Source organism: Nycticebus coucang, chromosome 11 (assembly GCF_027406575.1).
Source record: "Nycticebus coucang isolate mNycCou1 chromosome 11, mNycCou1.pri, whole genome shotgun sequence".
In the NCBI taxonomy this organism is placed as follows: Eukaryota; Metazoa; Chordata; class Mammalia; order Primates; family Lorisidae; genus Nycticebus; species Nycticebus coucang.
Window position 1 is genome coordinate 7,698,127 of NC_069790.1, and position 16,987 is coordinate 7,715,113.

General features: G+C 41.4%; 1 protein-coding gene across 1 annotated transcript in view; it reads right to left on the bottom strand.

The window, feature by feature from the left end:
• The window catches only part of ABCA13 (ATP binding cassette subfamily A member 13), a 578,079-nt gene that overhangs the window by 543,335 nt on the left and 17,757 nt on the right, over window positions 1-16,987 (bottom strand). Inside the window, exon 3 of the mRNA XM_053553839.1 lies at window positions 13,496-13,619. Within this exon, the coding sequence (XP_053409814.1) occupies window positions 13,496-13,619 (124 nt within the window). The remainder of the gene's footprint in view (window positions 1-13,495; window positions 13,620-16,987) is intronic.

The following is a 16,987-nucleotide window of genomic DNA, read 5'->3' on the forward strand; positions in this document are numbered from 1 at the left end:
AGTAGGGCGCCGGCCCCATATGCTGAGGGTGCCAGGTTCAAACCCAGCCCCGGCCAAACTGCAACAAAAAAATAGCCGGGCGTTGTGGCGGGCGCCTGTAGTCCCAGCTGCTTGGGAGCCTGAGGCAAGAGAATCGTGTAAGCCCAAGAGTTGGAGGTTGCTGTGAGCCGTGTGACGCCACGGCACTCTACCCGAGGGTGGTACAGTGAGACTCTGTCTCTACAAAAAAAAACAGGGCTCTATATAAATATCAAAGTTGACTTTAAAACAAAGAATACAACCATGAATAATGAAATAATATTATTCTACATATTATGCATATATTATATATTGCATGTATAATATGTAATATAATAAATCATAGTATATGGTAACGTGTTGCATCCATAATATATAATACACATATCATGAATTGTGGTATATGCCTAATGTCTAGTATATATAATTGAACATCATTATGTCACAACAAATGAATCAGTGAAGAAGACATAAAAATCCTGATGTGAACGATTCTAAGTAAATGAAGCAAAAGCCAATAATAAACTGAAAAAGAAAATTTCAAAAATCCACAATTATGGTTGGCACCCGCAGCACAGCGATTACAGTGCTGCTACATACACCGAGGCTGGCAGGTTTGAACCCAGCTTGGGCCAGCTAAGGAACAATGACAACTGCAACAGAAAAATAGCCAGGCGTTGTGGCGGGCACCTGTAGTCCCAGCTACTTGGGAGGCTGAGGCAAGAGAATCACTTAAGCCCAAGAGTTGGAGGTTGCTGTGAGCTGTGATGCCACAGCCCTCTACTGAGGGGGACATAGTGACACTCTGTCTTAAAAAAAATCCACAATTAGAAGTAGAATTATTGAGTCTTTCTCAATAATGTACAGAATAGGGCTGGGCCCAGTGGTTCACACCTGCAATCCTAGCACTCCGGGAGGCTGAGAAGGGTGGATCACCTGAGCTCACGGGTTCAAGACCAGCTTAAGCCAGAGCAAAACCCCATCTCTAAAAATAGCCAGGTCTTGTTGTGGGCACCTGTAGTCCCAGCTACTTGCGAGGCTGAGACAGAGAATCACTTGAGCTCAAGCGTTGGAGGTTGCTGTGAGCTACGACACCACAACCCTCTACTGAGGGTGACAAACTGAGACTCTGTCTCAAAAAAAAGAAAAAAGAAATGTACAAAATAAGCAAATAAAAATATCAGTAAAGATATTTAAAACTTGAAGAAAACTTCACCCAACAAGACGAAGGCAAATAGTCTCCTCAGGTATACATTAAATGTTCATCAGAGACCATACACTAGGGCCAAAAAACAAACCTCAACAATTTTAAAAGGTCAAAATCATATACAATGAGTCTCCTTACTACAGTGGAAATAAGATAAATGAATAACAAAAATATTCCAGGAAAATTTTCAAATATTTGGAAACTAAATATCTGACTTACAAATAACCCACAAGTCAAATAAGAAACTATAGTGGAAATTGGTTAATAATTTGAATGTAATGCAAATGCAAACCCAACCTATCAAAATTTGTGGAATGCAGTAAAGCAGTACTCAAAGGAAAAGATATACCTTTTAAAACTTATATTCGAGGGTGGTTCCTGTGGCTCAAGGAGTAGGGTGCCCGTCCCATATGCCAGAGGTGGCGGGTTCAAACCTAGCCCCGGCCAAAAACCAAAAAAAAAAAAAAACTTATATTCGAAAAGGTCTAAAATCAGCAGTTGAACATAAATAAGGTAGATAAGAAGAGCATCTGAAACTCCAAGGAAAAGAAGTAAAAGACATCCAGGTAAAATGGTAAAGGAAAACTGTATTTTGAGATGACATGATTGTGTATAAAATCCTAAGGGACATATTAAAAAGCCACTAGAAGTAGTAGTTACATTTTTAAAATAAGGCCACAAAACATGAACAGAAATGCATGTAACAAAATATGCATCAAACTGAAAGGTATAAAGCTGTTTCTGAGAGCAATTTTTAAAAACTTAGGTAAATGGAAAGATACATCGTGCTCATGGGTTGGATGAGTCAAGGTGTATAAGATGCTAATCCTCTCCCAACTAATCTATAGATTAAATATACCTCATAACTCTCTGGAATAGCTGGATAGCCCCATGAAAAGGATGAAGTTGTATTCTTTCTTCACACCATGCACAAAAGTCAATCCAAAATGGATAACAAACCAAAATATAAGAGCTAAAACTTTACAACTTTTAGAAGAAAGCAGGAGTAAATCCTTATGAGATCTTAAGATAGGCAAAGCCTTAGATATGACACCAAAAGCAACGAAAGAAAAAAATAGGCAAGTTGGACTTCATCAAATTTTTTGCTTCAGCTTGGCACCTGTGGCTCAAGCAGCTAAGGCACCAGCCACATACACCTGAGCTAGCAGGTTCGAACCCAGCCACGGGCCCGCCAAACAACAATGACAGCTGCAACCAAAAAATAGCCAGGCATTGTGGCAGGCACCTGTAGTCCCAGCTACTTGGGAGGCAGACGCAGGAGAATTGCTTGAGCCCAGGAGTTGGAGGTTGCTGTGAGCTGTGATACCACAGCACTCTACCCAGGGCAACAGCTTGAGGCTCTGTCTCAAAAAAAATAATAATAATTAAAAAAAAAAATTCTTTTGCTTCAAAAAACATAATCAAGAGCTGGAAAGACAACCCACAAAATGAAAAAAATATGTACAAATCATGCATCTGATAAAGGACTTGTCTACAGAATATGTAAAGGACTCCATCTGAGATTTGCAATCTAATCTCGAGTGGGGAGGAATCCCCATGCACGGAAATGGGAAGAAAGTGAGTGTGGGCTCTTGCTGCAGGTGCAGGAACTGGGCATGAGCCCAGACTGGGAGGGTTGTGGCCTGTGAGCTGTGGTTTATGTCCTAGGCAGTGAGTCTTGGAGCCTGGGGCAATTTCCACCACACTAAGACTATCAATACTCAAGGAAATCTTGCAGAGTCTCTACCACTTCCCCATGACCCCCATCAGGGCTTCTGCTTACAACCACCATTGGAAAACAGTAAGCCAAGCTGTTTTAGCTCCACCCAACTCACCCAGCTCCGAGGCTGAGAGCAGAGCCCAGGCCACTGAACTGAGATATCAGAGAGCTTCTCCAGGTAAACAAAGATCAGACATAATACCTTACTGATACTGTCACAACCCACTCTTATCTGCAAGCACACCTACTGGCCTGAAAAGTAAATTGCATAAACCAATATAAATCTAGGGACACAAGTACATAGCACTTGGGAACAAGATCTCTGCTTCTCTATCTTTACGCTGGGCCAAGACCCTACTCATGCTCCTAGTACACCACTACTACAACCAGCATTTGAGAAGACCACTTCATTAATGCTATCTAAAACCAAGGAACTCCTACAGATTCTTGGGCCCCTGAAATCACCCAGAAGCAAAGCTAAATGACCCCTTTTTATAGTCACATTCAAAAGGTGGAGAAGAAACAGTTCTATCCAAATGAATGTAAATTCGAAGATAAGAAGTGATAGTTCTTACAGATGAGAAGGAATCAGCATAATTCTGGCAGCATAAAAAAGGAAGAAAAGGTGGTATGATGCTCTCTAGCAATGGATTCTAACCAAAATGAAAATTCCGAAATGTAAGATAAAAAATTCAAAATGTGGTTGTAAGGAAGAGCAGTGAGATTAAAGAGAAATCTAAATACCACTACAAAGAAATCAGAAAATCAATTTAGGATATGAATAAGAAATTTAACAAAGAGATAGATATTTTAAAGGAAAAACCAAACAGAACTTAAGAAAATAAAAAATTCCTTAGAGGAATTAAAAAATACAATTGAAAGGTTGCTATAACAATAGACTACCCAAAGCAGAAGAAAATGATCAGAGAACTTAAAACAGATCTTTTGAATTAATCCCGTCAGATAAAAATAAAGAAAAGGGAATTTTAAAAAAACAAAGCCATGGGGACCTATTGGGCTATCTGAATCTATGAAAAACAAAAAGCTATGATAAATAAAAAGAACTTCCCTAATTTTTTTTTTTTTTTTTTTGAGACAGAGCCTCAAGCTGTCGCCTTGGGTAGAGTACTGTGGCATCACAGCTCACAGCAACCTCCAACTCCTGGGCTCAAGCAATTGTCTTGCCTCAGCCTCCCAAGTAGCTGGGTCTACAGGCGCCTGCCCACAACACCTGGCTATGCTTTCTTGTAGCTGTCATCGTTCTTTGGCGGGCCCGGGCTGGATTCAAACCCGCCAGCTCTGGTGTATGTGGCTGGCGCCTTAGCCACTTGAGCTACGGGTGCTGAGCCAAACTTCCCTAATTTTGCTAGAAATTCAGACATCCAGATATAAGAACCTCAGAGAACTCCAGGAAAATACACTACAAGAAGGAGGACATAAAGACATATAGTCACCAGATGATCAGTGTGAAGGAAAAATTATAAAATCAGGGAGAGAAAATCATCCAGTCACCTTCAAAGAACATCTATTCATACTAAAGGTAGACTCAGCTGAAACTTTACAAGCCAGAAGAGATTAAAATCATATTTTCAGATGTCCTAAAGAGGAAAAAACAGTCAGTCAACCATAGATTTTGTGTCCTACAAGAATAAGTTTCAGAAATGAAGGAGAAATAACATGTTTCTTGACAGACACTGAGGAATTCATCACCACTAGAATGGCCCTACAAGAAATGGTCAAGGTGGGCGGCACCTGTGGCTCAGTCGGTAGGGCGCCGGCCCCATATACCGAGGGTGGCGGGTTCAAACCCCGCCCCAGCTGAACTGCAACCAAAAAATAGCTAGGCGTTGTGGCGGGCGCCTGTAGTCCCAGCTACTTGGGAGGCTGAGGCAAGAGAATCGGGTAAGCCCAAGAGCTGGAGGTTGCTGTGAGCTGTGTGATGCCAGGGCACTCTACCCAAGGGCGGTACAGTGAGACTCTGTCTCTACAAAAAAAAAAAAAAGAAAAGAAATGGTCAAGGAAGTTCTAAACATGGAAACAAAAGACAGACGCTTGTCATTATAAAAACTCAAGAAAATATGAAAATTACAAGACTTATAAAACAATGACACAAATAATACTACAAAGCAACAAGGTAACAATTAGCATTCTGATGGAAACAAACCTTTCATATTATTATTATTGACATTGCATGTAAATGGATTAAATGCTCTACTTAAAAGATGTAGATTGGTGGAATGAATTTTTTCAAAAACATGATTCAACCATACGCTGCTTAGAAGAAACCCACCTAACTAGTAAAAACACATAGACTGATGATAAAGGGGGGTGGGGGAAGGCAGTCCATGCAAACAAAAAACAAATGTGAGCATGAGTAGCTATACTGATATTAGATAAAATAGACTTTAAGTCAACAACAGTAAAAAGAAGACAAACATGGTCACTATATAATGATAAAGGGATCAATTCAACAAAAAGATATAAAAATTCTAAATATATGCACCCAACATTAAGGGACCCAGATTCATTAAACAAATACTACTAGACCTGAGAAAAGAGATAGACAACAATTTATTATTTCACAATAAATATTGTGAAACTTCAACATCTCATTGACAATACTTGACAAGTCATGGCAATAGAAAATCAGCAAAGAAACACTAGATTTAAATTGGACATTAGACCAAATAGACCTAATTGACATTTATAGAGCATTCTACCCAACAACTGCAGAATAGACATTATTCTCATCAGCACATTGAATATGCTCTATAAATACAAAGAGAAAAAACTATAAAACAAGTTTTAAAACAAACTGTAAAACAAGTTTCAATAAACTTTCAAAAATTGAAGTCATATCAAATTTTTTTTTTGGACCACAGTGGAATAAAGACTGAAATCTGTTCTGAGAGAAACTGTGAAAACTACATACACACATGGAAGTTAAACAACCTGCTGCTGAATCATCTTTAGATCAATGATGCAATCAAGGCTGGAGTTAAAAACTTTTTTCAAAATGAATGATAATAATGACATAAGTTATCAAAACTTTGGGCTATAGGAAAAGCAGTGCACAGAAGGAAGTTTATAGCACTAAATGCCTATAGCAAAAAGTACACAAATTAACAGTCCAACATCATTGCCCAAGGAATTAGAAAAACAAGAACAAACCATGGGGTGGCCCCTGTGGCTCAAAGGAGAAGGACGCTGGCCTCATATACCGGAGGTGGCAGGTTCAAACACAGCCCTGGCCAAAAACTACAAAAAAAAAAAAAAAAAAACAAGAAGAAACCAAACCCAAAGCTAACAGAAGACAAGAATAGCAAAAATCAGAGCAGAGATAAACAAATTTGAAAGCAAAATACAGACCAAAATACAGTACAAAAACTTGTTTCTTTGAAAAAGAAACAAAAACTTGTTTCTTTGAAAAAGTAAACAAAATTGATAAACCATTAGCTAAATTAATTAAGGAAAGAAGAAAGGGTATTCAAATAAGCTCAATGAGAAATGAAAAAGGAGACATAACAACTGATATCACAGAAATACAAAAGAATGCCTGAGACTACTATTAAACCCTCTATGTATACAAACTCGAAAATCTAGAGAACATGAATAACTTGCTGGAAATATAAAACTCACCAAGCTTGAATGAGGAAAAAATATATAGAAATCCTGAATAGACCAATAATGAGTGATGAAACTGAATTAGTAATAAAAAAAATGTATCTCAACAAAAAGAAAGCTCAGGACCAGATGGATTCACATCTGAATTCTATCAGAATTACAAAAAGCCGGTACCCATCCTACTGAAACTGCTCCAAAAAAAATTGAGAAGGAGGAATTCTCCCTGACTCATTCTGCAAAGTAAATGCCGCTCTGATATCAAAGCCTGGAGAGGACACAACGACAACAGGAAATGGGACTGCAGATCAATATCCCTGATCAGCATCCATGCACAAACCCTCAGCAGAATCCTGGTCCCCTGAATCTAACAGGACATCAAAAATAAATAAATAAATAAATAAATTCACCATGATCAAGTGGGGTTATCCCAGAGACTCACGGATGGTTCCACATACACAAATCAATGAATACGATTCACCAGAACAGAATCAAAGTCAAAAACCATATCATCATCTCAGTAGATGCAGAAAAAGCATTCAATAAAATACAGCATCCATTGAAGATATAAACCCTCATAGGCATAGAAGGAACATCCCTCAAAATAATAAAAGACACATATGATAAACCCACAACCAGGATCGTACTGAAAGACGAAAGGCTGAAAGCCTTCTCTTAAAGAGCTGGAAGGAGACAAGGATGTCCACTTTTACCACCCCTATTCAACACAGTATTGGCAGTCCTAGCCACAGCAATCAAATGAAGAAAGGAAAGACATTCAAATTGTAAAAGGGGAAGTCAAACTATCTCAGTTTGCCAATGATGTGATCTTTCTTTTTTTTTTTTTTTTGAGATGGAGTCTCATTATGCTGCCCTTGGTAAAGTACTGTGGTGTCAGCACAGCAACCTCCAACTCTTGGGCTTAAGCTATTCTTTTGCCTCAGCCTTTCAAGTGGCAGTAACTACAGGCACCCACCACAGTGCCCAGCTATTTTTTTGGTTGTGGTTGTTATTGTTGTTTGGCAGGCCTAGGTAGCTGGTGCTCTAACCACTGAGCTACAGGTGCTGAGCCCAGTAATATTATCCTATACCTAGGAAACCCTAAAGAATACTCCAAAAGACTCCTAGATTTCCATAAATGAATTCAGCAAAGTCTGAGATTACAAAATCAATACATATAAATCAGTAGCATGTCTACACAATAACAACCATGCTGAGTTCAAATCAAGAACTCAATCCCATTTATAATAACTCCAAAAAAACAAGTAGGAATATACTTAGTCAAGGAGATGAAAGATCTCCAAAAGGAGAACTATACAACACTGATGAAGAAAATCAGAAATGACATAAACAAATGGAAAAACATCCCATGATCGTGGATTGAAGGAATCAATGTTGTTAAAATGTCCTTACTGCCTAACGTGATTTACAGATTCCATACAATTCCCATCAAAATACCAACATCTTTCTTCACATAATTAGGAAAAAAAATCCTAAATAACATATGGAATCAAAAATGAGCATGAATAACCAAAGCAATTTTAAGTAAAAGAACAAATCTAGAGGTGTCCCATTACCCAAATTCACAATATACTGCAGGGCTATAGTAACCAAAACAGCATGGTACTGATATAAAAGTAGACATTTAGATGAATAAAAAAGAATAGAGAACCCAGAATACAACCTTATACCTACCACCAAGTGATCTTTGAAAAAGCAGACAAAGGGCGGCGCCTGTGGCTCAAGGAGTAGGACGCCAGTCCCATATGCCGGAGGTGGCAGGTTCAAACCTAGTCCCGGCCAAAAAAAAAAAAAAAGGAAAAGAAAAAGCAGACAAAAATACACACTGGACATGCAGAAGAATGAACCTGGATTCCTACCTCCCACTATACACAAGAATTAACCAAAGATGGATTAAATGTAACACCTGATCTCATACAAATTCCAGAGGAAAACCTAGGAGAAACTTTCATGAACATTGGCCTGGGTAAATAATTTATGACTAAGACCCCAAAAGCAAATGCAACAGAAATAAAAATAGACAAATAGGACTTAAAGTGAAAGGCTTCTGCCCAGCAAAAGAAATAATCAGCAGAGTAACTAGACAACCCACTGGATGAGAGAAATTATTTGCAAAATAAACATTCTACAGAGGACTAATATCCAAAATCGACAAGAAACCCAAATCAGTAAGAAAAAAACAAACATGTTAAAAAATAGGCAAACTGTCTCCATGCCCATAGCACAGTGGTTACGGTGCCAGCCACGTACACCAAGGGTGGTGGGTTCAAACCCAGCCCCAGGCCAAACTGCAACAACAACAAAAAACAATAGCCAGGCATTGCGGTGGGCACCTGTAATCCCAGCTACTTGGGAGGCTGAGGCAAGAGAATCGCCTAAGCCCCAGAGCTGGAAGTTGCTGTGAGCTGTGATGCCATGGCACTCTACCAAGGGCAACAAAGTGAGACTGTGTCTCTAAAAAAAAAAAAAAAAAAGAAAGAAAATAAAAATACTCAGCATCACTAACCATCAGAGAAATGCAAATTAAAACTACAATGAGATACCACCTATAAGAATGGCCACTATTTAAAAAGTCAAAAACAATAAATAGATATTGACACAGATGTGATGAAAGGGGAACGCTTATACGCTGTTGGTGTAACTTCAGAGAAGTTACGTAGCATTTGGTATATAACCTCTCGGAAGTTATATAGCACTTGATATATAGCTACGCTGTTGGTGGGAATGGAAATTAGTACAACTTCTTTGGACAGCATGGAGATTTCTCGAGAACTAAAAGTAGATTTACCGTTCGACCCAGCAATCCCACTATCAGTCATCTGCTCAAAAGAAAAGAAGTCATTCTATCAAAAAGACACCTGCACTTATATATATATATCTATTTTGTGTTTGTTTGTTTTGGCTTTTAGTAGACGGGGGATCTCACCCCTGCTCAGGCTGGTCTTGAATTCCTGAGCTCCAGCAATCTACCCTCCTCAGCCTCCCAGAGTGCTAGGATTACAGGCATGAACCATTGCACTCAGCCTCATACAGTGATATATTTACTGCAGGACAATTTGCAATCGCAAAGATACTGACTCAACCTAAGTGACCATCAACTGAAGAGTTAGATAAAGCTGGAGTATTACTCAGCCCTCAAAAAGAGTTAAATGATGTCTTTTGGAGCAAATTGAATGGAACTGAAGACCATTATCCTAAGGGATGTAACTCAGGAACAGAAAACCCAACACCAAATGTTCTTATTTACAAGTGGGAGCTAAGCTATGTGTATACAGTCATACAGAGTGGACATTGGAGATTCAGAAATGGAAGAATGACTGAAGAAAAATTACCTAATGGGTACAATGTACATTCAGGTAACAGATACAGTAAAGGCCCAGACATCACCACCATACAATTCATCCATGTGACCAAAACCACTTGTATTCCCTAAATTTATTGAAATCAAAATTGAAAAAAAAAATAAAGACACACCATTTGCAATAGCAACAAAACACATAAAGTAGAACAAAAATTTTAACAAAAGGTATGCACGATTTTCATAGTAAAATGCTACAAAGCTATGTTAAAAGACACTGAAGAAAACCTAAGTGGATTAAATGATGTGTCATAATCATGGGACTCAAAGCAACACCAATCAAAATCCCAGCAGGTGCTTTCCTTCAACCTTTACAACAAGGTTGTAAAATTTATATGAGAGAATAGACTTCCCTAAAAGAGAAGAGGAAAGTAGGAATATTTGCTCCACCAGATCTCAAGACATTCAAAAGCTATTGTAAAATAGACAATGAGGCCTGGTTGAAGGAGTGGCTGGAACTAGAACAAACTGTAGAAGCCAGAGACAGAGGCAGCACATATGAAAACGTAATTCATATCAGGGTGGGACTGCAAGTCAAGGGCCGGTGGACAACCTGGGTGATAAACAGAACTGAAAAAACTGCTCCCCAAATGGGGAAAAAAATACAACTAGATCATTACCTTCACTAAACACAGACGTAAAGCCCAGATAAATGCCAGACTAACGTGTGAAAGAAGAAACTATAACATTCTTTAAAAATGGGATGGCGCCTGTGGCTCAGTCCGTAAGGCGCCGGCCCCATATACCGAGGGTGGCGGGTTCAAACCCGTCCCCGGCCAAACTGCAACCAAAAAGTAGCCAGGCGTTGTGGTGGGCGCCTGTAGTCCCAGCTACTCGGGAGGCTGAGGCAAGAGAATCGCTTAAGCCCAGGAGTTGGAGGTTGCTGTGAGCTGTGTGAGGCCACGGCACTCTACTGAGGGCCATAAAGTGAGACTGTCTCTACAAAAAAAAAGAAAAAAAAATTCTTTAAAAATGTAATGTAGGAAATTATCTCTATGACCTCAGGTAGGAAAGAATTCCTTAAACAAAACTGGAACGTGAAACACAGTATAAAGATAAAGTTTTATTGGGAAAGAAATTCACAAATAAAAAAGCAGCAGAACACACACAATGCCCCAAGTTCTCAACAATCCACAAAGAAGCAAGCTTAGGAGGGGCATGGAGAGGACTCTAGGGCAGAGACCCAGCCCTGAAACACTCCAGGCCACAGGTGGACAGGTGACTCTGTGACAGGGAGAGCTCCCTGCTCAGGGAAGTGGCCGAGGGAAGAAAGGGGCTCTAGGCTCAGGGACGTGCATGAGCCTCTTGTTGCTCACTCACACTGCCAGTAAGCTTTCCTCTTAGCCATAGAAAGAGGCTTGGAATTAAACCCCAGGACCAGCCAGAATTGCCTTTCCTCGGTGTGCAGAGGCCACGATGTTTCACCCTGAGCAGGTAACTGACCATGGTAGAGATGTCTTTATCTATCGCCCAGGAAAGCCCTGGACTGTGCGGATGGCGTGGATGGGGATAATGAAAAGGGAAATAGAGGTGATGCTGTGGAAGACGCTGAGGAAGGAAGGTGGGTACTGATACTCATGAGGGCCCCAAGGTACAGGAATGGGACAGTACACATGGAAGAAATTCTCACTGCATATAATTTGGGCTTTGCCCACATTGGAAAAGCCATTTAAGAAATGAAGATCAAAGTCTCGGCTATTATGGATGAAGCTACTCAGAAAGAAGCTACACGGTAGGGAAGGGAAAATTATCAAAATTGAGTCTACAAGTCTGGAAGACACTCTAAAGAAGTTGATTTTATAATTCCTGGGTTTCCACACATTGAAATGAGGGTGTGGAAATGGAAAAACATGGAGAAAAAATATAGATTATTTCCCGATGTCAAATACTATTTTATAATTGTTACAGCCATGATGACAAGAATTTGCTATTATTAACTTTCATTGATTAATGCTCTGTCCCAGGCATTGCACTAGATGTTTTCTATCTTTTGACTTTAATATTCACGACACTTGAAGTAGGTAAGAAAACTGAGATTCAAAGAAGTTAATTTGCACGGATTCACAGAACCAATGTAAAACAGCCAGTGCTGTCTGCCTGAAAAGTCTTCTTTCCTCTCTGATATTATTTAAACTTCTTGTTCTGAGTAAGAAATAGATGAAATAAAGATCTGAAATGAAAATGCTGAGTCTTAAGTTTTTCTGATGCTTCCCAGAAAGACAGAGTTTTGTGAAACTCTTTCACCACACACATGAGAAAAGATCATCAAACTTCTCAGGGCTATAATTTTATACTATCTTAAAATGATTGTCTTTATGTTACAGTTTTATATGGCCTTTCTCAAAAAAACTGCTGTGGTCTGAATGTGTATGTTCCCCCTAAGATGATGATATTTGGAGACAGAGCCTCTGGGGAAGTGATTAGGTCATCCTGATGGTATTAGTGTCCTTAGAGACACCGCTAGAGGGCACTATCTGTAAGAAAAGGGCCTCAGAGAGCTGCCTTGCCACCTGTCACCATGAGAGGACACCGCTAAAGGGCGCTATCTGTAAGAAAAGGGCTCTTACAACACCTGGACCCTGCTGGCACCCTGATCTTGGACCTCCTGGTTCCAGAAATATGAGAAATAAATGCCCATTTTTTATAAGCCACCCAGCTTATGATATTTTGATATAGCAAATAAATTGAAACAGCTCCATTGATGAATACTGTACCATGAGTCCAAAATTACCTGGAAACTTCCAATTTTTTCTCTTATAACTAAAAACTTAATGATTCTATATCTCAACATTTCCTTTATATTTAAATATCTTAGATTATTCAATGTCAGTAAGCATAGATACAGTAAAACCCAAATCATTCAAATTATCAACTAGTCACTTCCTTCCATTCCTAACTTTACCTGGGAGAAGTTCCCAGGATCCTCCAATTAAGCCCCCTCAGTCTGACTCGCCTCAGATGAAATCCCTCCTGCTCTCTCTCTTCTTGATTGTCAATGCCGGCTGACGCCACTGGCACCTGCAGGCATAGCTCAGCACCGAAGAAATCAGAGAAGGCAATGTAGCTGTCATGTGGTGCATTTAGATGGGTACAGGAAGAATAAAGAGGTGACTTGTCATTTGATCTCAGCCAGAGATAGGATTCTGATCAACTAATAGCACAGTAGGAAAAACCCAGTAGGTAACTCAAAAGATATTTGTTTGGGGGGGCACTTGGCACCAAAATGAAAAGTTGGTTAAGCCAATAATTTGGAACTCAGACTTTTAACCTACCGAAAACAAACTAGTACATGCAAATAGCACTGGCTGTTCAGCAATTACTCTGTGAAGCACCAACAGTGGTGGTGAGGGTGCCTACTGTATACTAACCACTAGTTGGAGCCATGAGTATGCGACTCTGAACTTAATAAAACTGATCTGTGTCTAACGCTAAATTCTGTACTTTTCATGCTCTCTGGCCTGACCCAAATTATTGACGTTTCAAAAGCATGATACCTGTTCTGTGCATCAGCATTCTGGAATTCTGAAAAGGATGTTTGTGTTTCTCTTACCGAAGATGATGCTCCATGAACCCACCATAGCTGATGTTTCTGCAACTTGATCCGGTGTTACAAAGAAGGCCCTGGACAAAGGGAAGAACACCCTGGCTGGGCAGGTCCCGGGGTTGCAAGTAACCTGAATATAGAAGCAAAAAAGAAGTGAGTCTTTATGCCTGCTACCAGCAATGGAATTCCTGTCGAGTTGTAATTGTCATACGTAACATCAAATTACTATATTATTAATGCTGTTATTAATTTAAAAGAGATCTGAAGACTCAAAAAAATCAAATGAACAAAAACCACTTCGTACCTTTTCCCCAGAGAGAGCACACACCCTTCAAGGCAGAATGGCTCCGAGTAGCCATAGTTACACGATCCCCACCTTTCCCCGCTCACAGAGTAGAAATACGTCTGATGTGCAGCCAAGGCCCAAGACACAGTTCTCCATAGACAGGCCTTGAGCAGGAAGGATAAGAATGGATGCTTCTTCCCATTTCATATAAAATTTTACGAGGTTGTAGTTTTGGCAAAAATTTCAAGTTGAATACAACTTGAAATCTTAAATGTTTAAATGTGGTTGCTAAGAACTACACAATGCAAAAAAAGATTTTCTGCACTAAATAAGACTTTTCAAGGCAAAGGTTACTACAAGCTACCTCCCTTCAGGAATGGCTATTCACACATGCCCCAACCACAACCACCCTTCACGTCACCAGCTGGATGGGGCAGCAGGTGTACGGAGGACTACAGGCAACTTCGAGGCTCCTAATCTAACGTGCTAGAGTCAAAGAAACCCTGACAAAGCCTTTCCCCTCAAGGCTATCTTGGTCTGGGAGATAATCTCACTCCCCAGAACTTGGATACCACTATGCCCAGTATTTAGCACATAAAAGGCAATCACTAAATGATGGATGGATGGATGGATAATACATGAATAGGCTTTTAGCTAATGGAGTTCTTAGCAGACATATGGTCCAGTGCTCTAGAATAGATAAATGTATCCAGGGTTGTATCTCAGTTGCTACTAAAAGGTACATTTCCCTAGCAGCCCGATGTGTCCTGTCTTTCTCAGAAACACATCAAAATGCAAGTCAGAGATTTTGAGGACACTAGCTGGGGGTATGACTTGTCTCCAAGACTAGAGATTTGGCTCGGTATTGTTGGGCTACCTTGTAATGCAAATAAGCAAGTGTGAAGGTCTCAGACATCCCATGGAACACAATTAAGAATGTTCCACAATCTACGTCTTAGCATGAGGGTGCTAAGGTCCACAGACATGCCTTTCTCCAAGTCACACATTCCCAAGAATGGCTCCAAGTCAAATACTCATTCCACCACACCTTACCACCCCATCCATCCATCCTCTCCTGAGATGCCTGTCTGGGGCCCATCTGAAACCAGGCACACTTGCCCAGGTGTCTCTGGGTCCCTGATCACTTACTTCCTCCCTTCCTGATCCCTGGAAGTGAAATCCCAAAGGCAGCTGAACCCTGCCTGACAGTGTCCTCATAGTCACATGGAGCTCAAGGAAACGTTGGCAGCTGGGGCTCATCTGGCCTCAACTCCATTCCCGTCCCCCTGCTGGGACCACAGGCCAAACTTCACCAACACAAATGGCATTTTAACTGAGCAGGTAGACCAATACAGCTTCTCAAGTGTCTGTTTTAATCTCTCAAGGTATTTGATGGGAAATTTCACTTTTTTATAAAGAAATCTTAACTTTAGAAGATTACGTATGCCTAGTGAAAATATGCATATGCGCCTAAGGCTTCAGTCTAAAATCCTCAAATCCACTTAACCTTTTCCAAGGTACTTTTCAGGCAGAGCACAAGAAGGGAAGCAGCTCACACTGGGCCAGGACGGGAGTGGAGCTGCCAATTCAGACATCAGAAACAGTTCTGAGCTAGTAATGAAAGGCATGTTTCCCTGGCATGACATCTGTGTCCCATCTCTCCTGAGGAGGTGGCCACAGTGGGGCATTTAGTGGGTCAGAGATTGAGGACTGTAGCCCTGGACACACTTTGCCTCCAATACTAAAGATCTGACATGGTCACATCAGGCTGCCCCAAGACAGCCGGAAGCATGAAAGTCCTCTCTGGGCCAGGCCCATGCTGGTTGCACGCACATGACTGGCTTTCTCGTGGAGTCCGGGGAGCAGCTCTGGCAGGCAGGGGAAATCAGCTGTCCTAACACAGCAGGGGCTCCCAAAGAGCACACCCCATGCCCATAGCTACAGAGCTGGTGGGTGCCACGATAGACCTTCAACGTGTTCCTTAGACGATTTTGACTCTTAGGTCCCTTTGAGACTGGCAGACCCTTCCCTTCCCTAAAGGTGCTCATCTGTGTCAACCTCTAGGAAATATTTCTGGTGTTTCTGTAGGTCACATCTTTGTGGGGTTGCACTCCTGATCCAAAGCAGTAGCTCGAGAAATCTTCAAGAAATGGATGGAAATGTTGAGGATAAGCTGCTCTTTCCGTATGGCAGGACTGAGCTGGGACCACGCTGGACTGTAGATTTAATGGTCTATTATCTACAACTGAACAATTCTCAATTCCACATCAGACAGTACCGGTTTGGGGCTTCCTCTCAGTGCAGGAAGCCGCGTTGTCCCCTGGTTCCATGCCAGCTCCCTTTCCCCCATTCTGCCCACTTCTCCTGCAAAGCCTGGATTTCTTCCACATATCCTTTTCCTCCCCTCCCCTCACTCTTCGGGCCACTGTAATCTGAGTCCTCTGTGTCCCACCACACCACTGACTTTCTCTGGGGACTTGTCAGCCCTTCTCTTACACGGGCGGCGGCAGCACCTGCCACTCTGCCACACCGCCTTCTGTAAGTGCTTCCCAGACGGACTCCATATTTCTTCATTTTCCCCCCCCAGCACTCTGGCTGCCCACTGTCCCTTCTGCCTGGTCCTCAAATGTGCTCTTCTTCTACACCCTGGTGTCTGAGCCACTGAGGAGTCCCATCCATGTGCCTCCACACGCATAGTATGACTGGCACAGCTGCTCAGCCCGATAGGCCCTGGAGCCTCAGATTCAGCATGACCACACCGGGCACCGCTCCCCGAAGCCCGACTCAGTCTGCACCTCTTCAGAGCAGGTGAGGGTGTGTGCTGCACCCAGTGTCCCAGCACAAAGCCTCCCTCCCCCCGACCCAGCCAGCCACTGCTCCCCCTCATCCTCTTCTGTTCAGCAGACACTCATCCATCTCTTTCTGGGTTACTCAAAAGATGCACAAACTGACCTTACATCCTCCGGTGCTGCTCTCTCCCCACCCCAAGTTCAAGCTCCGCCAGTGTCTCTAGAATACACCCCTTCAATACTCATCTCATTCAGATCTTGCCTGAAACCTTTCCATGGCTCCTCTGCGCTCCTTGAGAGAGAGCTGGCATCACACCACACCCTTTACAATCCGATCCTGCTGACTCTCTAAGCTGTATCTCTGCTTTTTAGTCACCAAAAACTTCCCCTTTGGGCCTTTGCCAATGCTGACTTCGCTACCTA